Source organism: Pecten maximus, chromosome 14 (genome assembly GCF_902652985.1).
Source record: "Pecten maximus chromosome 14, xPecMax1.1, whole genome shotgun sequence".
NCBI classification, from domain to species: Eukaryota; Metazoa; Mollusca; class Bivalvia; order Pectinida; family Pectinidae; genus Pecten; species Pecten maximus.
This window is the reverse complement of record NC_047028.1, coordinates 33,704,524-33,730,696: the sequence shown is the minus strand read 5'-3', so window position 1 is coordinate 33,730,696 and position 26,173 is coordinate 33,704,524. Positions and strand designations below refer to the sequence as shown.

Here is a 26,173-nt window from a genome sequence, read left to right as displayed (position 1 = left end):
CAACTTCTGGTTTCTTGAGTGTAACACCTTGTTGATTAAGAAGGATTAAGGCTAATATTTATTTCCTATAAATACTTATCGGAAGCAGACGCCTATAAGGTAAATTGACTAGTTTTGTGTCAACGTGTTTTCTTTTCATAATATCATTTGAGGTGTAAGAATATTACCTAAAGTGAAATGTCGTTAAATGATATGCAAAACTGACAAATTTGGAAATGTGTGGAAATCTCATAACAAATCAAGTAAGTTTATTATTTTCAAATCTGCAAATTAATAGAAATCTATATAAACTTTCAAAAATATGACATAAAAAAAACCAACAACAACTGCGAACTACTTCTTGTGCGTAATCATTTCCGAGACTTAGTGACGCGGCCTTCAAGCTTTAGACAATCAAAACGCATTGAACCATGTGATTAGACAATAGTCCCGGTCAAATATCAACGTGTCAACCAATCAAAACGCATTTGGAGTGTACTCTACGTGTGGTATTAACTGAAACTTATTCAACAGTTGTAATGTTTATTAATGTCCATGCCTTGCAATTATATCCACATTTTGTTGTAGAAAGCGTAATAAAACAAATTTTTCACGTCGATGTTGTATAATCAGTAAATTTAAGATTGTCATTTTCCTGAAATGATACATTCTGTAGGAAAACAAGCTAAGGGATGACCTTAAGTTAAGCAACTTTGGTGGAAGACACAAGGATGTACCAGCTAAACTAACTAACTAACTAACTAACTAACTAAACTAAAATAACTAACTAACTAAAATAAAATAACTAACTAACTAAACTAACTAGATAATTGAACTAACTAACTAAACTAACTAATTAATAACTAACTAGCTAAACTAACTAACTAAACTAGCTAACTAACTTAAGCTAGCATGTTGATGGAGAGACGTGATACTTTTACAGGTAAATACTACTTGGCTCAGGCCAGACACCACCATAACAAAGTGGCCCGCCTAACCACTGACACCCTGCCATCAGGCCAGACCTGCATCTCGTTCTCCTACTTCATATACGGTTCTGGCGTCAAGGAGTTCAACATGAAAGCGGAAGGCACCGGGATCGATTACACCTTCAAACGGTTCATTGGGAGTCAGACCAACCAGTGGACAACACAGTTTATAACGCTGACCGTCCCTAGGAATTTTAAGGTAGAGTGTGAAACAATGAGTGTCTCTAGGAGTTTTAAAGAACAGTTTATAACGCTTAATGTCCATAGGAGTTTTAAAGAACAGTTTATAACGCTGACTGTCCCTAGGAGTTTTAAAGAACAGTTTATAACGCTGACTGTCTCTAGGAGGTTTAAAGAACAGTTTATAACGCTGACAGTCCCTAGGAGTTTTATAGAACAGTTTATAACGCTGACTGTCACTAGGAGTTTTATAGAACAGTTTATAACGCTGACTGTCCCTAGGAGTTTTATAGAACGGTTTATAACGCTGACTGTCCCTAGGAGTTTTAAAGAACGGTTTATAACGCTGACTGTCACTAGGAGTTTATAGAACAGTTTATAACGCTGACTGTCACTAGGAGTTTTAAAGAACAGTTTATAACGCTGACTGTCCCTAGGAGTTTGAGTTTTATAGTACGGTTTATAACGCTGACTGTCCCTAGGAGTTTTAAAGAACAGTTTATAACGCTGACTGTCACTAGGAGTTTTATAGAACAGTTTATAACGCTGACTGTCTCTAGGAGTTTATAAGAACAGTTTATAACGCTGACTGTCTCTAGGAGTTTATAAGAACAGTTTATAACGCTGACTGTCACTAGGAGTTTTATAGAACGGTTTATAACGCTGACTGTCCCTAGGAGTTTTATAGAACAGTTTATAACGCTGATTGTCACTGGGAGTTTTATAGAACAGTTTATAACGCTGACTGTCACTAGGAGTTTTAAAGAACAGTTTATAACGCTGACTGTCACTAGGAGTTTTAAAGAACAGTTTATAACGCTGACTGTCACTAGGAGTTTTAAAGAACAGTTTATAACGCTGACTGTCACTAGGAGTTTGATAGAACAGTTTATAACGCTGACTGTCACTAGGAGTTTTATAGAACAGTTTATAACGCTGACTATCCCTAGGAGTTTTAAAGAACAGTTTATAACACTGACTGTCCCTAGGAGTTTTATAGAACAGTTTATAACGCTGACTATCCCTAGGAGTTTTAAAGAACAGTTTATAACGCTGACTGTCACTGGGACTTTTAAAGAACGGTTTATAACGCTGACTGTCCCTAGGAGTTTAAAAGAACGGTTTATAACGCTGACTATCCCTAGGAGTTTTAAAGAACAGTTTATAACGCTGACTGTCACTAGGAGTTTTAAAGAACAGTTTACAACGCTGACTGTCCCTAGGAGTTTTAAAGAACGGTTTATAACGCTGACTATCCCTAGGAGTTTTATAGAACAGTTTATAACGATGACTGTCACTAGGAGTTTATAAGAACAGTTTATAACGCTGACTGTCCCTAGGAGTTTTATAGAACAGTTTATAACGCTGACTGTCACTAGGAGTTTTATACAACAGTTTATAACGCTGACTGTCACTAGGAGTTTTATAGAACAGTTTATAACACTGACTGTCACTAGGAGTTTATAAGAACAGTTTATAACGCTGACTGTCCCTAAGAGTTTTAAAGAACAGTTTATAACGCTGACTGTCACTAGGAGTTTGATAGAACAGTTTATAACGCTGACTGTCTCTAGGAGTTTTAAAGAACAGTTTATAACGCTGACTGTCCCTAGGAGTTTTAAAGAACAGTTTACAACGCTGACTTTCCCTAGGAGTTTTAAAGAACAGTTTATAACGCTGACGGTCACTAGGAGTTTTAAAGAACGGTTTATAACGCTGACTGTCACTAGGAGTTTTATAGAACGGTTTATAACGCTGACTGTCCCTAGTAGTTTTAAAGAACAGTTTATAACGCTGACTGTCCCTAGGAGTTTTAAAGAACAGTTTATAACGCTGACTGTCACTAGGAGTTTTATAGAACAGTTTATAACGCTGACTGTCCCTAGGAGTTTTATAGAACAGTTTATAACGCTGACTGTCCCTAGGAGTTCTATAGAACGGTTTATAACGCTGACTGTCCCTAGGAGTTTTATAGAACGGTTTATAACGCTGACGGTCACTAGGAGTTTTATAGAACAGTTTATAACGCTGACGGTCACTAGGAGTTTTAAAGAACAGTTTACAACGCTGACTTTCCCTAGGAGTTTTAAAGAACAGTTTATAACACTGACTGTCCCTAGGAGTTTTATAGAACAGTTTATAACGCTGACTATCCCTAGGAGTTTTAAAGAACAGTTTATAACGCTGACTGTCACTAGGAGTTTATAAGAACAGTTTATAACGCTGACTGTCACTGGGAGTTTTAAAGAACAGTTTATAACACTGACTGTCCCTAGGAGTTTTATAGAACAGTTTATAACGCTGACTATCCCTAGGAGTTTTAAAGAACAGTTTATAACGCTGACTGTCACTAGGAGTTTTAAAGAACAGTTTACAACGCTGACTGTCCCTAGGAGTTTTAAAGAACGGTTTATAACGCTGACTATCCCTAGGAGTTTTATAGAACAGTTTATAACGCTGACTGTCACTAGGAGTTTATAAGAACAGTTTATAACGCTGACTGTCCCTAGGAGTTTTATAGAACAGTTTATAACGCTGACTGTCACTAGGAGTTTTATAGAACAGTTTATAACGCTGACTGTCACTAGGAGTTTTATAGAACAGTTTATAACACTGACTGTCACTAGGAGTTTATAAGAACAGTTTATAACGCTGACTGTCCCTAAGAGTTTTAAAGAACAGTTTATAACGCTGACTGTCACTAGGAGTTTGATAGAACAGTTTATAACGCTGACTGTCTCTAGGAGTTTTAAAGAACAGTTTATAACGCTGACTGTCCCTAGGAGTTTTAAAGAACAGTTTACAACGCTGACTTTCCCTAGGAGTTTTAAAGAACAGTTTATAACGCTGACGGTCACTAGGAGTTTTAAAGAACGGTTTATAACGCTGACTGTCCCTAGGAGTTTTATAGAACGGTTTATAACGCTGACGGTCACTAGGAGTTTTATAGAACAGTTTATAACGCTGACGGTCACTAGGAGTTTTAAAGAACAGTTTACAACGCTGACTTTCCCTAGGAGTTTTAAAGAACAGTTTATAACACTGACTGTCCCTAGGAGTTTTATAGAACAGTTTATAACGCTGACTATCCCTAGGAGTTTTAAAGAACAGTTTATAACGCTGACTGTCACTAGGAGTTTATAAGAACAGTTTATAACGCTGACTGTCACTGGGAGTTTTAAAGAACAGTTGATAACACTGACTGTCCCTAGGAGTTTTATAGAACAGTTTATAACGCTGACTATCCCTAGGAGTTTTAAAGAACAGTTTATAACGCTGACTGTCACTGGGACTTTTAAAGAACGGTTTATAACGCTGACTGTCCCTAGGAGTTTAAAAGAACGGTTTATAACGCTGACTATCCCTAGGAGTTTTAAAGAACAGTTTATAACGCTGACTGTCACTAGGAGTTTTAAAGAACAGTTTACAACGCTGACTGTCCCTAGGAGTTTTAAAGAACGGTTTATAACGCTGACTATCCCTAGGAGTTTTATAGAACAGTTTATAACGCTGACTGTCACTAGGAGTTTATAAGAACAGTTTATAACGCTGACTGTCCCTAGGAGTTTTATAGAACAGTTTATAACGCTGACTGTCACTAGGAGTTTTATAGAACAGTTTATAACGCTGACTGTCACTAGGAGTTTTATAGAACAGTTTATAACACTGACTGTCACTAGGAGTTGATAAGAACAGTTTATAACGCTGACTGTCCCTAAGAGTTTTAAAGAACAGTTTATAACGCTGACTGTCACTAGGAGTTTGATAGAACAGTTTATAACGCTGACTGTCTCTAGGAGTTTTAAAGAACAGTTTATAACGCTGACTGTCCCTAGGAGTTTTAAAGAACAGTTTACAACGCTGACTTTCCCTAGGAGTTTTAAAGAACAGTTTATAACGCTGACGGTCACTAGGAGTTTTAAAGAACGGTTTATAACGCTGACTGTCACTAGGAGTTTTATAGAACGGTTTATAACGCTGACTGTCCCTAGTAGTTTTAAAGAACAGTTTATAACGCTGACTGTCCCTAGGAGTTTTAAAGAACAGTTTATAACGCTGACTGTCACTAGGAGTTTTATAGAACAGTTTATAACGCTGACTGTCCCTAGGAGTTTTATAGAACAGTTTATAACGCTGACTGTCCCTAGGAGTTCTATAGAACGGTTTATAACGCTGACTGTCCCTAGGAGTTTTATAGAACGGTTTATAACGCTGACGGTCACTAGGAGTTTTATAGAACAGTTTATAACGCTGACGGTCACTAGGAGTTTTAAAGAACAGTTTACAACGCTGACTTTCCCTAGGAGTTTTAAAGAACAGTTTATAACGCTGACGGTCACTAGGAGTTTTAAAGAACGGTTTATAACGCTGACTGTCACTAGGAGTTTTATAGAACAGTTTATAACGCTGACTGTCCCTAGGAGTTTTATAGAACAGTTTATAACGCTGACTGTCACTAGGAGTTTTAAAGAACAGTTTATAACGCTGACTGTCCCTAGGAGTTTTATAGAACGGTTTATAACGCTGACTGTCCCTAGGAGTTTTATAGAGCAGTTTATAACGCTGACTGTCACTAGGAGTTTTAAAGAACAGTTTATAACGCTGACTGTCACTAGGAGTTTGATAGAACAGTTTATAACGCTGACTGTCACTAGGAGTTTTATAGAACAGTTTATAACGCTGACTATCCCCAGGAGTTTTAAAGAACAGTTTATAACACTGACTGTCCCTAGGAGTTTTATAGAACAGTTTATAACGCTGACTATCCCTAGGAGTTTTAAAGAACAGTTTATAACGCTGACTGTCACTAGGAGTTTATAAGAACAGTTTATAACGCTGACTGTCACTGGGAGTTTTAAAGAACAGTTTATAACACTGACTGTCCCTAGGAGTTTTATAGAACAGTTTATAACGCTGACTGTCACTGGGAGTTTTAAAGAACAGTTTACAACGCTGACTTTCCCTAGGAGTTTTAAAGAACAGTTTATAACGCTGACGGTCACTAGAAGTTTTAAAGAACAGTTTATAACGCTGACTGTCACTAGGAGTTTTATAGAACGGTTTATAACGCTGACTGTCCCTAGGAGTTTTATAGAACAGTTTATAACGCTGACTGTCACTAGGAGTTTTATAGAACGGTTTATAACGCTGACTGTCCCTAGGAGTTTTATAGAACAGTTTATAACGCTGACTGTCCCTAGGAGTTTTATAGAACGGTTTATAACGCTGACGGTCACTAGGAGTTTTATAGAACAGTTTATAACGCTGACGGTCACTAGGAGTTTTAAAGAACAGTTTACAACGCTGACTTTCCCTAGGAGTTTTAAAGAACAGTTTATAACGCTGACTGTCCCTAGGAGTTTTAAAGAACAGTTTATAACGCTGACTGTCACTAGGAGTTTTTAAAGAACAGTTTATAACGCTGACGGTCACTAGAAGTTTTAAAGAACGGTTTATAACGCTGACTGTCACTAGGAGTTTTATAGAACGGTTTATAACGCTGACTGTCCCTAGGAGTTTTATAGAACAGTTTATAACGCTGACTGTCCCTAGGAGTTTTATAGAACAGTTTATAACGCTGACTGTTCCTAGGAGTTTTAAAGAACAGTTTATAACGCTGACTGTCCCTAGGAGTTTTAAAGAACAGTTTATAACGCTGACTGTCCCTAGGAGTTTTAAAGAACAGTTTATAACGCTGACTGTCACTAGGAGTTTTAAAGAACAGTTTATAACGCTGACTGTCCCTAGAAGTTTTAAAGAACGGTTTATAACGCTGACTGTCACTAGGAGTTTTATAGAACGGTTGATAACGCTGACTGTCCCTAGGAGTTTTATAGAACAGTTTATAACGCTGACTGTCCCTAGGAGTTTTAAAGAACAGTTTACAACGCTGACTTTCCCTAGGAGTTTTAAAGAACAGTTTATAACACTGACTGTCCCTAGGAGTTTTATAGAACAGTTTATAACGCTGACTATCCCTAGGAGTTTTAAAGAACAGTTTATAACGCTGACTGTCACTAGGAGTTTATAAGAACAGTTTATAACGCTGACTGTCACTGGGAGTTTTAAAGAACAGTTTATAACACTGACTGTCCCTAGGAGTTTTATAGAACAGTTTATAACGCTGACTATCCCTAGGAGTTTTAAAGAACAGTTTATAACGCTGACTGTCACTGGGACTTTTAAAGAACGGTTTATAACGCTGACTGTCCCTAGGAGTTTAAAAGAACGGTTTATAACGCTGACTATCCCTAGGAGTTTTAAAGAACAGTTTATAACGCTGACTGTCACTAGGAGTTTTAAAGAACAGTTTACAACGCTGACTGTCCCTAGGAGTTTTAAAGAACGGTTTATAACGCTGACTATCCCTAGGAGTTTTATAGAACAGTTTATAACGCTGACTGTCACTAGGAGTTTATAAGAACAGTTTATAACGCTGACTGTCCCTAGGAGTTTTATAGAACAGTTTATAACGCTGACTGTCACTAGGAGTTTTATAGAACAGTTTATAACGCTGACTGTCACTAGGAGTTTTATAGAACAGTTTATAACACTGACTGTCACTAGGAGTTTATAAGAACAGTTTATAACGCTGACTGTCCCTAAGAGTTTTAAAGAACAGTTTATAACGCTGACTGTCACTAGGAGTTTGATAGAACAGTTTATAACGCTGACTGTCTCTAGGAGTTTTAAAGAACAGTTTATAACGCTGACTGTCCCTAGGAGTTTTAAAGAACAGTTTACAACGCTGACTTTCCCTAGGAGTTTTAAAGAACAGTTTATAACGCTGACTGTCACTAGGAGTTTTAAAGAACGGTTTATAACGCTGACTGTCACTAGGAGTTTTATAGAACGGTTTATAACGCTGACTGTCCCTAGTAGTTTAAAGAACAGTTTATAACGCTGACTGTCCCTAGGAGTTTTAAAGAACAGTTTATAACGCTGACTGTCACTAGGAGTTTTATAGAACAGTTTATAACGCTGACTGTCCCTAGGAGTTTTATAGAACAGTTTATAACGCTGACTGTCCCTAGGAGTTCTATAGAACGGTTTATAACGCTGACTGTCCCTAGGAGTTTTATAGAACGGTTTATAACGCTGACGGTCACTAGGAGTTTTAAAGAACAGTTTACAACGCTGACTTTCCCTAGGAGTTTTAAAGAACAGTTTATAACGCTGACGGTCACTAGAAGTTTTAAAGAACGGTTTATAACGCTGACTGTCACTAGGAGTTTTATAGAACGGTTTATAACGCTGACTGTCCCTAGGAGTTTTATAGAACAGTTTATAACGCTGACTGTCACTAGGAGTTTTAAAGAACAGTTTATAACGCTGACTGTCCCTAGGAGTTTTATAGAACGGTTTATAACGCTGACTGTCCCTAGGAGTTTTATAGAACAGTTTATAACGCTGACTGTCACTAGGAGTTTTAAAGAACAGTTTATAACGCTGACTGTCACTAGGAGTTTGATAGAACAGTTTATAACGCTGACTGTCACTAGGAGTTTTATAGAACAGTTTATAACGCTGACTATCCCCAGGAGTTTTAAAGAACAGTTTATAACACTGACTGTCCCTAGGAGTTTTATAGAACAGTTTATAACGCTGACTATCCCTAGGAGTTTTAAAGAACAGTTTATAACGCTGACTGTCACTAGGAGTTTATAAGAACAGTTTATAACGCTGACTGTCACTGGGAGTTTTAAAGAACAGTTTATAACACTGACTGTCCCTAGGAGTTTTATAGAACAGTTTATAACGCTGACTGTCACTGGGAGTTTTAAAGAACAGTTTACAACGCTGACTTTCCCTAGGAGTTTTAAAGAACAGTTTATAACGCTGACGGTCACTAGAAGTTTTAAAGAACAGTTTATAACGCTGACTGTCACTAGGAGTTTTATAGAACGGTTTATAACGCTGACTGTCCCTAGGAGTTTTATAGAACAGTTTATAACGCTGACTGTCACTAGGAGTTTTATAGAACAGTTTATAACGCTGACTGTCACTAGGAGTTTTATAGAACGGTTTATAACGCTGACTGTCCCTAGGAGTTTTATAGAACAGTTTATAACGCTGACTGTCACTAGGAGTTTTATAGAACGGTTTATAACGCTGACTGTCCCTAGGAGTTTTATAGAACAGTTTATAACACTGACTGTCACTAGGAGTTCATAAGAACAGTTTATAACGCTGACTGTCCCTAAGAGTTTTAAAGAACAGTTTATAACGCTGACGGTCACTAGGAGTTTTAAAGAACAGTTTACAACGCTGACTTTCCCTAGGAGTTTTAAAGAACAGTTTATAACGCTGACTGTCCCTAGGAGTTTTAAAGAACAGTTTATAACGCTGACTGTCACTAGGAGTTTTAAAGAACAGTTTATAACGCTGACGGTCACTAGAAGTTTTAAAGAACGGTTTATAACGCTGACTGTCACTAGGAGTTTTATAGAACGGTTTATAACGCTGACTGTCCCTAGGAGTTTTATAGAACAGTTTATAACGCTGACTGTCCCTAGGAGTTTTATAGAACAGTTTATAACGCTGACTGTTCCTAGGAGTTTTAAAGAACAGTTTATAACGCTGACTGTCCCTAGGAGTTTTAAAGAACAGTTTATAACGCTGACTGTCCCTAGGAGTTTTAAAGAACAGTTTATAACGCTGACTGTCACTAGGAGTTTTAAAGAACAGTTTATAACGCTGACTGTCCCTAGAAGTTTTAAAGAACGGTTTATAACGCTGACTGTCACTAGGAGTTTTATAGAACGGTTTATAACGCTGACTGTCCCTAGGAGTTTTATAGAACAGTTTATAACGCTGACTGTCCCTAGGAGTTTTAAAGAACAGTTTATAACGCTGACTGTCACTAGGAGTTTTAAAGAACCCGAAAAACTACCTGAGTCTGAGCACATGAACTACATTGTGTATGTTTTTTATGTATGACTCCAGAACAATTGGCTGGGTGAGTAGTTTTGAAGGAGATAATTTGAGTACAATTACAGTTATGAGACTGCCTGTGTGACGGCGTCTTAAATTGGACACACTTAAAATAAATGTTTATCACGTACTGAATTAGACATGATTTCTGATCTGTTCATGTACATGAACATTTTCATAATTTTAACACACTTGTTTTAACCCGATTTACCCTATCTCTAATTTTTGAATCATTATGACAATTATTTGTTTTGACTGAACCATTATACAACCTTTTAATGAGATAAACAGATCGAAACACTTCTTCCTTAACAACCCCAGAAATTAATGCACCATGACAAAAATAATAAATGCATATGGTTAGAAATCTGTAACGTGTGTAATGAAATTTCTTTCCTTACGAACAGTTGGTACTTCAGGCCTCGATCGGGAGCAGTGACCTTGGAGATATCGCCATCGACGACCTGTCTGTATACTCAGGCGCTTGTGTTCACCCGAAATAAGATATTTCTTGCCACCTTTTTGTAAGAATTTGGGAATACATTTTAAAATAATAAACATTTTCAGACGTGTTGTTATTTGTGTTATTAGTTTGATTTGTTCGTGGATCTGATTGTAATACGTTAAAGTACAATGTAACTTAGAAATAAACTAGACAACATATACATATATATTTCATATATATTTATAAGAACGCCGATGTGGCGCAACGGTATAAGCTGCGGGTATTTCTGGCTAGGCGATTGGGTGCCGTAGATCGTGAGTTCGAGGCCCGATCAGGGTACGAGTCAAAAAAGTGTCTTCCTTCGTCATTTGTGTTTCTAAGTTATAATACATGTATATATAATATAGAAACACAAATGACGAAGGAAGACAACTTTTTGACTCGTGCCTTGACCGGGCCTCGAACTCACGATCTATATCTAAAATATATGTACAATTCGTATCCATGTATTGTAAATACATTACGATCCAGGTATTCATATCATCTGATAGACGACTTCCACAATGATCATGTCAGGGTATCGGGCCGTGCGCCATTGAAACGTTCTTTTTTAAGAATACCGATGTGGCGCAGCCGTATAAGCTGCGGGTATTTCTGGCTAGGCGATTGGATGCCGTAGATCGTGAGTTCGAGGCCCGGTCAGGGCATGAGTCAAAAAGTTGTCTTCGTCATTTGTGTTTCTTTGTTATAAATCTATTTATAAGCACAAAGTATCCTATACACTATGTGTTGGTGAACCGAAGATACATATTTTAATGTCCTGTCGTAGTTGTACTGAGAGAAATATATATCATATATTTATATATATATATATATATTACGTATAACTTAGTAACACAATTGACGATGGAAATCAATTTTATGACTTGTGCCCTGACCGGGCTTCGAACTCACGATCACGGCGCCCAATCGCCTAGCCAGAAATACCCGCAGCTTGTACCACCACCTCGTCGTTCTTAAAAAAATCCGTTTCATCAAAACATGTTTGGACGAGATATACAAGATGATGGGTGGGAATTAATGTAATTGTCCATATTATGTGCTTATTAGTTTTGTTCGAAACACGAATTACGAAGTTTATTCATTTCTATCAATTTCACATTAAATTAAATTAAAATTGCACAGAGCGTAACTTATCTCGTTAATAGCTGATTACAAAACCATAACCAAACATGAAATAGTTGTTGTGTTTTGCTTAAATTTAATATAAAGAGACAAATCGTTGTAAATACCCCGGTATTTGCTATACGACAAATGAGCATGATACTTCGTATTCGTAGCATGGACTAATGTGAAAGGGACATAGGCAAAATATATCAGCATGAGAGAAATTGTTCATATTCAAACTGGACAGTGTGGAAATCAAATCAGTTCAAAGTTCTGGGAACAAATATGTGGAGAGCACGGGGTAGACCCAACTGGAGTTTATCGAGGAGCGTCAGACCTACAGCTAGATCGCGTGAATGTTTTCTTTAACGAAGCAGCAAGTGGGCGTTATACACCGCGATCTGTCCTAGTTGACTTGGAGCCGGGAACAATGGACGCTATTAGATCCGGGTCCCACGGACAGATGTTTCTTCCCGACAATTTTGTTTTTGGCCAGAACGGATCAGGAAATAACTGGGCTAAGGGGTTCTATACGGAGGGGGCCGAACTTGTAGAGCAGGTAATGGATGTGGTTAGAAGAGAGGCCGAGGGATGCGACCGATTACAGGGATTCCAGTTGACCCACTCCCTCGGTGGAGGGACAGGATCCGGTATGGGAACGTTGATAGCCTCTAAAGTGCGGGATGAATATTCGGACCGGGTCATGTGTACATATTCCATCCTGCCATCTCGAAAGGTAAGTCAGTAACAATGAGAATTCAAGCGTTCATGTAAAACTGACCCGTACGATTGGTCAAATGGTGAGGTAGACATCCCTCTCCCTCTTACGTTATGGCGACCGTTGTACGATTCTCCGTTTGCGCATGGAAAAGTATGGGTTCTCGGTGTTAGTATGTACGATTTTGATACAAATCTACTGATCATTACAGATAAATATCATTATTAGTTTACTGCAACCTTCTGGGAATTTAACATCTAGTGTTTTCATCTTATTGCACTTATTGACTATTTTTTTGAAAATTACTTATCATTGTTTGAATTTAAATATATATGTATCTTAAATCATGACAAGTGTCGTCGCTGAAGGAGAAGACGCTTTCACTACTGGAACTGCTGGTCTTTCCTTCAGGGCTCCCATGCAAGTCTATATCTTATTCATAGTTGACCTCGTTTTGTCGATTTTGAGTTAGAATTATGATTTCGTTTTGCATGTCTATATTATATTATAACTTGTTTGAAGACATTTTAAAGGAACAAGTCAGCGTAGTTGTATGACCGCATGCGCACTCTCAAAAAAGGTTAAACATTTCACAACTAAGTAAGTAACATATGATGTAAAGCGATCTACTGTAGCTCCAGGAAAGTCCTCAAATGATACATTATATATATTGTAAAGCATAAGTGGGCGGGTTCATTAGTGGGTAGTTACAGGGGAATTAACAAATGAAGTTTATTAGAGATAGACTAATAACGGAAATCAACATCGAAAAGAAAAAAGAAAAAAGGGATTTAAGATAGATTTCGACCACTTAGAAATTTCCTTGTATTTTAAAATGTTCAAAATTGACTACTGTAGACGAACATATTACGTAACTTTATTTTACCGGTTACCTTATTTTAGTGGTAATCTCATTTTAGCGGTAATCTTGTTTTAGTGGTAATCTTACTTGGCTAGTAATCTTATTTTACCGGCTACCTTATTTTAGCGGTTATCTTATTTTACCGGTTACCTTCTTTGAGCAGTAATGTTATTTTAGAGATAATTGTATTTTAGCGATAATTTCATTTGAGAAGAAATCTTATTTTACCGGAAATCTTATCTTGTCTCGTTGGAAACATTCCACTGAAGTATGATTGGACCGATTGTTGTAGGTTCTCTATATTGTTTTCTTTGACAAGGATTGTTGAGCTTAAATCTAAGAGCGTTTAAGTAGCAGCTAATCCACTGATTTCTGTTTACGAACTTTTTACAATATAAAAGTAATTATGTTGTTAAAAAAAACGACAAACAACATTTCTTGGTCCTAGTGATATCCAGTTTAAAATATATGCATTCTAATAAAAACATTGTTTCAGGTATCGGAGGTCATTACAGAGGCTTACAACGCCATCTTGTCTGCCAACCAGCTCCTGGGTAATACTGACGAAACATTCTGTATCGATAACGAGGCTCTTTTTGACATCTGCTATCGGACACTTAAGCTTACAGCACCAAGCTACGGAGACCTGAACCATATCGTTTCCAATACCATGTCCGGTGTGACGTCATCAATGCGCTTTCCAGGTCAACTGAACACGGATCTCCGGAAGTTAGCTGTCAATCTGATACCTTTTCCACGACTCCATTTTCTCATCCCCGGGTTTGCTCCGCTGACGTCACGAGGGTGCGTTCAGTATCGCGCTCTCTCAGTTGCTAAGCTGGCCCAAGAGATTTTTGGTGCGAAAAACATGATGGCCGCGTGTAACCCAAATCAAGGACGGTATCTTACTGTTGCAAGTATATTTAGAGGTCAACTGTCGATGGCGGAGGTTGAACAGGAAATGCTGAACCACAAAAATAAAAATTCAAATCACTTTGTTGAATGGTTGCCATGTAACATCCAAATGGCTGTTTGTGACATCCCGCCAAGAAATCTCAAAATGTCGGCAACATTCATTGGAAACAATACTTCGATTCAGGAACTTTTCCGGCGAATGTCTAAACAGTTTACTGGGATGTACAGGAAGCGGGCATATGTTCATTTGTACACTGGTGAGGGTATGGACCAATTAGAGTTCCTGGAGGCCGAGTCCAACATAAATGACCTGGTGTCCGAGTACCAACAGTATCAGGACGCTTCTTGTGACGAAAACGCCATGTCAGATGAGGAGGAGTGCTGAAAAGGACGCACACATAGACACGTATACATAACACGCACGCACATACATACACGCATACACAGTTCACGTACATACACGCATACACATTACACGTACATACACGCATACACAATACACGCGCATAAACGCAAGCTCCCATTCTACACGCGCGCTCAGACGTGGATATCTTCATGTTTTAAGTGCAATGTCATGATAGCCTTTAACTAACAGAAATGTGGTCCCTTGGAAAGAAACAAGAACACACGTGGTGGTCAGTTTAGTTAACATGGTCAATGTCTTTATCAATGAACCCTTCTGGAAATTACTTGTGATGTCATCTTGCGCGCTATGGTTTCTTTCCTTTTCAGAGAAAGAAAACCAAAAAGCAAAGATTTGTTTTGACAAGTTTTCTTTTAAACTGATAAGCGTGGCCGTACCGATAAAGCAACAAGGCTAGCGATCTGTTTGTGCCCATTAGCATAAAATGTAGCTACATGTAATTTTAAGTTTTAAATTCATTTTTAACTATTTTCATTTTTTAATTATATACATTTATCCATGGATTGAGTTTATCTGTGGGTTTGTAATAGAGAGTATGTGTGTAGGTCTAAAATATGTAAATAAAGAGATACTGTGTTAGTGTAGAGTACAGTGATATATTTACATATATTTACCTTTGTATGGCACTGCCACTATATAACCCTACCAATTCAGTTGCGAGTTCACCAGCTTATGAACTGCCAACTGAAATTTGAATTTGAAAATTTCAAAACAAATCGCACGACAAATAAAAAATCACAGATGGTAAATATAAGCATTGAACGGCTTTCAGTTGGCATTCATAGTAGCGCGCTTCATTCAATATGCCTTTGTCCAGTTGGCATTCATCAGCCCATAACTTCCAAATGAAAGCAGTTCAATGCTTATATATTATGGACCAACCAACCAATTGTTTTTCCATAGACTTCAGTGTTAATATTTTGAAGTGCATCATTAAAATTCTTGAATTCAATTTCAAAATTATCATTTATAACAAAAGTTTAGGGTATCATATAACACTCAATTTAAAAAAAAAATCGGGTAATTCAGCTAATTTTTATTCCATGGTAGCCATTTTGAAATTAGGTGAATTTCGCAGTAACAATTATGAGATATCTCAAATTTTCACTTGTTCACTTGTGGAACTTCGTAATATTCTGGACAATCAGTAGCTGCCAAACATCTTATCCCTGTCTCAACTTTGCCAAAACAGGGGCAAGTTTCAAGAGTCTATTTTTCAATTGGTTAGATATTCCCTACAGGAGAATTTGTATTAGTATAGATAACCGTGATGTGAATAATTTAGTGACGTCACTCACATATACAACTGTTTAGATCTTATTGAATTCTTTAGTGACGTCACTCGAACATACAGCTGTTTAGTTATTATTGAATTCTTGAGTGACGTCACTCTAATTCTTTAATGACGTCACTCTAACATACAGCTGTTTAGTTATTATTGAATTCTTTAGTGACGTCACTTTTTCATACAGCTGTTTAGTTCTTATCTAATTCTTTAGTGATGTCACTTTAACATACAGCTGTTTATGTCTTATTGAATTCTTCAGTGGTGTCACTCTCACATACCACTGCTAAGATATCATTGAATTCAATATCAATTTCGTAAATAAAATCAGGTGAAATCACAACATAATGCGTGTCTTCATTTGTAATCATATGATGCAATTCCAATATCAATAAAAATGAATTAATGAAAAAAAGCAAAGCAAAAACAAAATAGAAGAAAAGAAAAGAAAAGAAAAAAAAACCAAAAAACAAAAAACAAAGATGCTTTATTTTTGTTATACCGGAGAACTAACAACAAACAATGCCAGGTTGAACCAGGTTTTAAATATTGATGAAAATACGAAGGGCCAAGCACGTACTTTATTCATAATATTTCGTTTTTCAGACGAAAGTCTGTATTCCCTTAGCTGACCTTGAGGACATCCTGTGATATCATCAATGATTGTATTTATGTTGAAATAAATATGTCCTGTTTGTACTTGTGAGTTTGCTGACTGTTAACACCAACTACACATGTATACATAGGACAATTTCTATCTACAAACAGACAGATATACAGTAACGAGGGGATAGTTAACAGGACAGCTTCTATCTACAAACAGATAGATATACAGTAACGAGGGGATAGTTAACAGGACAACTTCTATCTACAAACAGATATATATACATTAGCGAGGGAATAGTTAACAGGACAGCTTCTATCTACAAACATATAGATATACAGTAACGAGGGGATAGTTAACAGGACAGCTTCTATCTACAAACAGATATATATACAGTAACGAGGGAATAGTTAACAGGACAGCTTCTATCTACAAATCGATATATATATATATATATATATAAATATACAGTAACGAGGGAATAGTTAACAGGACAGCTTCTATCTATAAACAGATATATATATACAGTAACGAGGGGATAGGTAACAGGACAGCTTCTATCTACAAACATATAGATATAGAGTAACGAGGGAATAGTTAACAGGACAACCTCTATCTACAAACAGATATATATATATACAGTAACGAGGGAATAGTTAACAGGACAACTTCTATCTACAAACAGATATATATACAGTAACGAGGGAATAGTTAACAGGACAACTTCTATCTATAAACAGATATATATATATACAGTAACGAGGGAATAGTTAACAGGACAACTTCTATCTACAAACATATAGATATAGAGTAACGAGGGATAGTTAACAGGACAGCTTCTATCTACAAACAGATATATTTACATTAACGAGTGAATAAATAACAGGACAGCTTCTATCTACAAACAGATAGATATACAGTAACGAGGGAACAGTTAACATGACAGCTATCTACAAACATATATATATATACATTAAGGAGGAAATTGAACAAAACAGCATTTGATAAGATGACCAATACTGTCAGAAGAACTATAGACTTTTTTATCATGAGAAATTGTTTTTTATTTTCATGCGAAAACATCTACATATGTAGACGAATAATGATAAGCCCTCGTAAAATGTTAAAACAGGAAACTGAAATATTTCAAATCGGGACGACCATGTCCATTCAACGCTTTTAAAATATCACAGGTAAGTTCTTATGCCATACTGAAAGACAACTCTGATGTCACCATTACGAAATGCTAATTTCTAGGACGTACATATATAAATGTACAATGTTTTATATGCAATGCATTTATACCTCCTATAAGGTAATATGTTTGCATTTAAATGCATTTATTGTGTATGTAACAAACAATATATGGATACCAAATAATGTGACAATATAATACACTACATCTGGTAAAGATTCTGGACGATCAACATGGTACAGAAGAAAAAAATGAATGCAGTATATACTTGTACTGTATAAGGAGAAAAGTGATAAGTACCTTTAATCATATCGAAAGGAAGTAATCGTCGTCTATCTTACGCCTTCACAGGTGTCAGGTTTGGATAAGGGTTGGACATGAAATGTTCTGATAGAAATCAAATGATGATCTCGACAACTGTAGTGGTATCCAGAAAAACTAATGAATTGATTCAACTCGTCTTCGTTGATGGTTCAAGGATTACTTAAGCTGGCTGTCATGTCGTACCTGGTGATCATTGTTCGACATTAGGAGAAAACTGTCCTCATATCACTGATAGATATGCATGTATAATACATTTAAAATATACATATATTATGTAGGTAACTAAATATATTGATTAACGGTCGTTAAATAATTCTATTGTTATAATACATATATGTAGGTAACTAAATATATTGATTAATGGTCGTTAAATAATTCTATTGTTATAATACATATATGTAAGTAACTAAATATATTGATTAATGGTCGTTAAATAATTCTATTGTTATAATACATATATGTTGATAACTAAATTTATTGATTAATGATCGTTAAATAATTTTATTGTTATAATACATATATGTAGGTAACTAAATTTATTGATTAATGGTCGTTAAATAATTCTATTGTTATAATACATATATGTAGGTAACTAAATTGATTGATTAATAGTCGTTAAATAATTCTATTGTTTTCCGTACAATCAATTTATCCCACAAAAACCCACCACATAAAATCACTATTACATTTATCCAACAGTTAAATCAAAGGCGTTACCTCAAGGATATTTATATCTGATATCTGACGCATGCAGCCCACATAAACATTGAGTCGACAGGACGTGTATGTTACCCCTATTCATCGTTCTAGACCCGCTTCGCTCTGATTATCCTGAATTGTCTGTGTATATACACTGCTCACCATCCTCTTTTACCTTGTTTACAATAGGGCACTACAGTTGTAAGCCAAGTCACTGCATTTTAAATTTTAAGTTTAAATACTTACATTTTTGGGCATCGATCAGAGTATTGAAAAGGTAACTAGTTCTTTTTATATATTGTATCAAGGTGGACCAAGCTTGTTAAGATGAACAAGAATACTATGTGATTCAGTAAAGAGAACGCCGGGGTTCTCTCACACAAGGAAGACGGTGAATGCATCAATATCTTATCTAAAATGAGAAACACAACCTGGAGTGTTAAGATGGACATACTAGTCTGTAATTTATGAACACAGATGAAGAAAACTATAAATAGATGAGTTGAAGTTATTACTGCCAATATGGCCGCCGCTCCTGGAACTTTATCTGAGATCAGTATGCTGAACTTTGAACACATCAAATACGGAGAGCCGTGTCCCTTAAACGACCATGTCATAACCCGGGTAAGTCATGTGATCTATCAATGTAACCGGACGCCGTCTTATATGAAATAATTCACTACTTGCTGCGATGACTCCAATTTTTTTTTTTTTTTTTTTGCAGGATTATGCATCCTTATTCATATATAATGTATTTTTCTATCTCAACCAGAGATACATTGATGGAAATTATTGGTATCAATAATTCAATCTGAATTGTAATGAAATGAGTTCTTATCATCATTAGTCATTGTTAACAATCTTCCAAATAGACCAAATATGGATTAAGTATGTATGATTAAGTACCGTCACATCTATGCTGTGACGGTAAGATCTACATCAATCTGCAAATTTCGAATCTCTGTTGTTTTTCTGACAAAAGCTGATATCTATCTTGTGAAGCAGACATGTTACTATTAAGAAATGGCATTAATCCTACCGGGATATTAAAATCATCATCCTTTTCATACAGCTTATTTTCTGCTTGTTTAGTAAAGATCAAGGTAAGCAGTTGATAAAAAGTTTGAAGTGTCCTAGATTTCAAGTTATGCAGGATATCTAATCAACATTGTCAACAGAGTTTCTGTTGTTTCAATACTAAAATAACACTGAATTGGAATATCTTGCTTCTATTTTGTAAAATTTCCGTCCATAAATGTTATGTATCTTTACAGATGATGCGAGATTTTCGGCTTCAAGTAGAGCAAAAAGACATTTCATCACTTCTAGCGCAGTGTCTAGACGATTGTCATGGAACAGAGGCAATAGTCAGCAACCGGAGAAAGGCGATAGCTACCAGTGATTACATACAAAATGCAAATAACAATCTGTTGAACTGGCTAACTGGTGGAAGTGTTGGGGACGGGTTCCGAATGAAGACTTCAGATTCCGATGCAATGCATGTTATGATGTCTGTAGTGGTGGTTGATCCTGACCAGACACACCTCATTCCTCAGGAAGGCATACGAAAAACAATTCTCTATATGAAGGAAGGAGGTTGTAGGCCTGGGTATGTAACTCTTGAAATAGCACGACTTGCAGACGGATCTGGAACAACCACCATATTTAATGACGCTATTATTCCTTTTGGTGACTCGATGTATTTATCTAGTGATATTTACAGACAGGGCAAGGCTGACGCACTTGCTAGGGCGATCGGTGTAGGGTATGTGTCGAATGGGCCGTGCTCAACTGTATATTCCAAACATTATGGGAATAGCATAGACATTTCAGATGCCTTTCCCTGTATAAGTTGGCCAAACGCAGCTCATGAATGGATACATCGGCCTCGACTCTATGGTTGGCCAGCTCAGACAATGATTGATAAGATAATTCAGGGTGGGTGTCATGTCGTACCAGTTGGTGATAAATGTTCCACAGACACACTGCTACAATGGAGGATTTCCTTTGCCTGTGCAGAGCAGATGTTGGTTCATTCTCTTACCCATCCACAGTTCAGGGTATATGGATTATTGAAATATTTCCTTCTCCAGATCAAAGACTTGTTAGATCACATTATTGGAGACAGAGATGTCATTTGCTCATATTTCCTAAAAACACTTATTTTCCATGCTGTTGAAAACTCCCCTCATTCGCTATGGAGCACGCAAAACACATTCATATGCTTTCGGTTTTGTCTCTCCATTTTGACTTCATGGGTGAAATCGGGTTACTGTCCAAACTATTTCATTCAAAGTAATAACATGTTTTTAAGGAAAATTCACGGAGAAACCCGCCAAAGGCTGGTGCATTTACTTAAAGATATGTACAACATGAGCTGGATGTGTTTATGCTTAAAGTCGGATAGAAGTCCCTACATTGGACGTATGCTTCAACAACACAAAGGTGCGACGTTCAGACAACCCCCTGAATACATCAGGGATTTAGACTTATTTAGAGAGTGTTTGTTTTCATCACACAGGCAACGCAATGGAAACGGAAAACTGTACTCGTCAATGCAATGCCTCCATACATCTCATACGGATGCCGATGACTTTATTGCTTACTTTGCAATTACAACAACACTCACCAGTAGAGCCAGTGAGTTATTTGGCGAGTCAAACACTGGAAGTAATAAACAGAAGTATATTTCTATGAAGAAATGTAAACACTTTCTGACTCCACAAGCACTGATGTGTACCAGTCCCGGACTGATGATGCTGGCGACCTTCCACTACCTTACAGCAGACTACAGAAAAACACTTCAGATGTGTGCGTATATGAGGTCAACAGGTAAACTTTTACATTGGCAAGTCAATACCAGCGACTGACATATCCAGGGAATCACATCTGGAGACTTCAAATACAAGTAAGATATTTTTTTCTAAATATGTACGGTACTGTCAACAGGGGTACTCACTTTATCAAAGATTCAGAGAAGTGTTCTACTCCTGTTTGGTGTTTACCAGATACGACACTGTGTTGTGCTTGCCTCAGCTACACCTCGAGATTACCAGAAATCCTTTGGGTGTCTACATCCCTCCACTGCCGTACGCAGCATTTCTGTCCTTCCTGTGCTACCATGAACTTGGTGACTTGAGGAGACGTGACATGGAGCTGATGAACTTACGGGCGATGAACTACGACCCTTACCAAGGAGGACACAATTACTGGATGGTTCACACATTACTGGGGATCTGTTACCAAACTGTGGGAGACAAACACAGGGCCATCAGGTCGTTTACAGATTCTTTACGTGTGATGCCTGACTTTAATCCTGCCGTGGAGAGAATAGATGCTCTAATCAGTTCCAGTGGTAGGGCATCATATTGAAGTGGAATATGAGGAGGTTAGCATGGCGTACAGGAGGAAGAACGTTAGACATATCGGTTTATCACTGAAACCCATCACTGTATCAATTATATAAAATATAGTTTTTACCACCAGAGCGCATTTGGTAAACCAGGATTTGATCTAGATTTCCGTGGCAGGTATCGTAATATTGCTTTTCAAATTACTTCAAAAGGTTACAATCTTACTAGATCATTTGGTGTGGTTTTATCTCACCCCTTTAGAAAACAACATTTTGAGAATAAGCGCATTGCCACATTTGTAATTGTTATGTAGTGCATAAATAGTTACACATATCTACATGAATAAAATAAGAGATATTCGCATGCATTCACAGTAACATGGATGTTCGTTTGGTAGTTCTCATCTATCTATTTAGTTTTATTTATATGATCAATATCATTGATTAAAATATTCTATCCAACTCTGAAATTTACTTATCACACCCAACGTGGGCAGTTAAATAAGTAAGTTGGGTATTTATTGTGTTACGAACAAATTTGACTCGATTTGAATCACAGATATCGTAGATACCCAAATTTCAAAGCTCGATTTTATTGATAATTGTGATAATCTAGAGACAGGTGCAGTCTAAAGTGCGACCAAACAAACAGGAACAAATCGGGGAGAAAAGGGGTAAAGCTATAACCAGTTTGTTACGTAAATTCCTTCTATAACAACGTGTACCAGTTAGGGAATTGTCATTTCAAGATGGCGGGAAATCATGATCACAGAAGATAGAAGTATGTTCTAAGCAACATGATAACTTATTTATCAAAATACTCCGACTGAGACAAGTATAAAATATAACTCAGAAATAGTTAAAATCTATATCACAGCCCTTACTACACGCTGTTTATTTCATAAACAACTTTGAAACCAGGCATCGAGGCGGGATTCGAGTTTTGTTCGCTCGCACAGTCAATCTTGACAAAGAAACAATTTCGTACGCATTGTTACGTATATTGTTTGTGTAAAGATAAGCCTTGTATATATAAAGCTATCGTCTATTTTGGGTAGGTGGTTGATTCTTAGGTGACCATTTACCGGTGAAAGTGAATGTTAATTAATGTTTTGATATAAGTCATGACATATTTTTAAAACGAAAATCAGCAAATGTTACTTGCAATTGAAATTGTTTGTACCAATATCAGAGTGTTTGCGAGAGTAGCTATAGCTTGATCTGTGTTTCTTTTGAAAATGAAACACTCTCTGTTAACAAAGGCCCACCAACACTTCATAATAAACCAAAATAGTTGTTTTGTTTACAGACAGAAATGTAGAACTTTAAAAAAAATCTATCTCAAAGCATGTATGAAATAATACTTTTCTATGGGTAAACATATGACATTTACAAAGGTACTTTCAGTCTTGAATTCCAAAAAAATATTTTATATTTTAACTTTAATGTTTGCAAACTACATATATGACTATAGATTTTTTTCGGAAAGGGAATAAATTTTCACATTGGATTTCCCAATAGTGGGTAATGTACAGGTGAAATACAGGTAGTATGGCCTTGGATTGTAAAATTGCAAGGTAACTAGTGGTCCGTTACGGGTACAGTATACATTTTCAATAGTTACATTACCGTTACATTACAACGGTATTCAGTTTCGTTTTACCTAATGCGGTACCTCACCAGCAAAACCTGTCTCTTCAGAAACAACATATTGTTGACGGTAATGTTATTTCTACAAAAACAACATGTTGTTGACGGTAATGTTATTTTTTACAAAAACATTATGTTGTTGACGGTAATGTTATTTTTACAAAAAAACAACGTGTTAGTGACGGTAATGTTATTTCTACAAACCAACATGTTGTTGACGGTAATGTTATTTCTACAAAAACAACATGTTAGTGACGGTAATGTTATTTCTACAAAAACAACATGTTGTTGACGGTAATGTTATTTCTACAAAACCAACATGTTGGTGACGGTAATGTTATTTCTACAAACCAACATGTTGTTGACGGTAATGTTATTTCTACAAAAACAACATGTTAGTGACGGTAATGTTATTTCTACAAACCAACATGTTGTTGACGGTAATGTTATTTCTACAAAAACAACATGTTAGTGACGGTAATGTTATTTCTACAAAAACAACATGTTGTTGACGGTAATGTTATTTCTACAAAACCAACATGTTGGTGACGTTTTCATTGATACATATTCATTTCATGCAACTGCTATAAAAACACTTGTGTGTCAGTAAAAAAGGAATGATCCTCCGCCATTTTGTATATTATAAATGATTATGGACCATACATGCATGTAATATAATTGTATAGCCTAGAGTCCTAGCTATGCTGTATTGCATTTCGGAAAATAATTAATAAAAAAAACCCAACAACCTTGAACCTTTATCGACGCGTTGGTATCCTTTGTAGACAGTTTTACAAGTATTATCCAATCAAACAACAGGGAAAGATATGAGTCATTCACGTGACCAGGTAGATAAGGTAACGGGTATACGTATGCTCTGCACAACAGACGGAGCATTTCAATCAGACAAGAGTCTAGCTGAGATATTTACCACAAATTACGCCCATAGGTTAACCTACCAAGAAATTTATTTAGCCTCTGACAAAGCAGGTAAGATTTTAATTAGCATTTAGTTCACCTGTATAATGAGGTCGATATGTACAATGTTTATGTATTAGAATTGTAATCATACAAATATAAATCAGGTATGATATTGTATTTCAAACTAAGGATATACAGAAAGGGCAGATTGAAAACAATAAAGAATGCGTTGTACAAGTTACATTTTTAAAATGCATTTTCTCTATTAGTTTGGAGCTTTCGAATCCCAAATTGTCATAATACACTAATAAAAGATACACAAGCGTATCGAATAGTTTTAATTCCAAATCAATCGGAAAGTGAATTGTTTCATAAATTGTTCGGTTCTTTGTCTCTTCGCTTTCGGTAAAACCCATTAAAGTTAAACCACAGTCTAAAAAGGAGAACGATTCTCATTGCAATGTTACTTCACTAGATCGAGATTTTTTTTTTTTTTTTCAAAGTCTGAAATATGCCATAGTTTACATATTCAGAGATGCGAAGGAGAATACAGGTTACCTAGCATGCTTTTAAAGTATAATCACATGCCGAATTAAGATAGACTTGCATATTACTCCTAGCCTTAAATCTAAAAAAAAAAAAATTCTAAATTTTAACTTTTATGTTTGTAAACTCACCTACTCTATGTAACAACAGACCACGTCAGAGGGGTAGGTACATGTGTCAATGATTTCATTTTTTTTTTTTGTATTTATAATCAATACTCATGTAAAAGATTGCTAGTTCCAGAAATTGCTTTAGATTTGTTTTTATTATTCTTTTTTTCGGAAAGGAAATAAATGTTCACATTGGATTTGCTGATAGTGGGTAATGTATAGGTGAAATACAGATACTATGGCCTTGGCTTGTAAAAGTACAAGGTAATCTGGAGTCCATTACGGGTACAGTCTACATTTTCAATGGTTACATTAAAAACGGTATTCAGTTTCGTTTTACCTAACGCGGTACCTCACCAGCGAAACCTGTTTCTAGAGAAACAACCTGCTGGTGACGGTAATGTTATTTCTACAAAAACAACATGTCGGTGACGGTAATGTTATTTCTACAAAAACAACATGTTGGTGACGGTAATGCTATTTCTACAAACAAAAACATGTTGGTGACATTTTCATTGATACATATTCATTTCATGCAACTGCTATAAAAACACTTGTGTGTCAGTAAAAAAGGAATGATCCTCCGCCGTCTTGTATATTGTAAATGATTATGGACCATGTGTAATGTAATTGTATAAGGTTGTCCGAAGGATTCTTATTTCATGCGACCTTTTTAAAACTGAAAAAATGAACCCAGATAAATAAATTGTCGCGAGCTAGTTTATTCATAACAAAATGAAACACAGAATGTTGATTGAAAGTGGACCGTTGGTTGGTAATGTGCCAAGTCCGTACTTTACAAATTCAAATCCCATTCAAACTTAATTTAAATTCAATCTTGAAAGGTTCTGGTATAATTACAAGCGTTAATTAG

The 26,173-nt window shown here is 36.3% G+C and overlaps 3 protein-coding genes across 3 annotated transcripts in view; all 3 read left to right on the top strand.

The window, feature by feature from the left end:
* LOC117342714 (high choriolytic enzyme 1-like) overlaps positions 1–10,659 on the top strand; it is a 33,900-nt gene extending 23,241 nt beyond the window's left edge. Inside the window, exons 10-11 of the mRNA XM_033904931.1 lie at positions 923–1,167; positions 10,490–10,659. Of these exons, the coding sequence (XP_033760822.1) occupies positions 923–1,167; positions 10,490–10,585 (341 nt within the window). The 3' untranslated portion in view covers positions 10,586–10,659. The remainder of the gene's footprint in view (positions 1–922; positions 1,168–10,489) is intronic.
* A 1,249-nt stretch (positions 10,660–11,908) lies between these two features.
* LOC117342713 (tubulin beta-1 chain-like) lies at positions 11,909–15,017 on the top strand. The gene is made up of 2 exons (XM_033904930.1): positions 11,909–12,430; positions 13,771–15,017. Exons 1-2 carry the CDS (start codon positions 11,909–11,911, stop codon positions 14,572–14,574), a joined length of 1,326 nt encoding a protein of 441 aa, XP_033760821.1. The 3' UTR covers positions 14,575–15,017.
* A 3,972-nt stretch (positions 15,018–18,989) lies between these two features.
* On the top strand, positions 18,990–23,849 carry LOC117341588. Its single transcript, XM_033903441.1, has 2 exons — positions 18,990–19,344; positions 19,995–23,849. Exons 1-2 carry the CDS (start codon positions 19,243–19,245, stop codon positions 21,588–21,590), a joined length of 1,698 nt encoding a protein of 565 aa, XP_033759332.1. The 5' UTR covers positions 18,990–19,242; the 3' UTR covers positions 21,591–23,849.
* Positions 23,850–26,173: the final 2,324 nt, after the last annotated feature.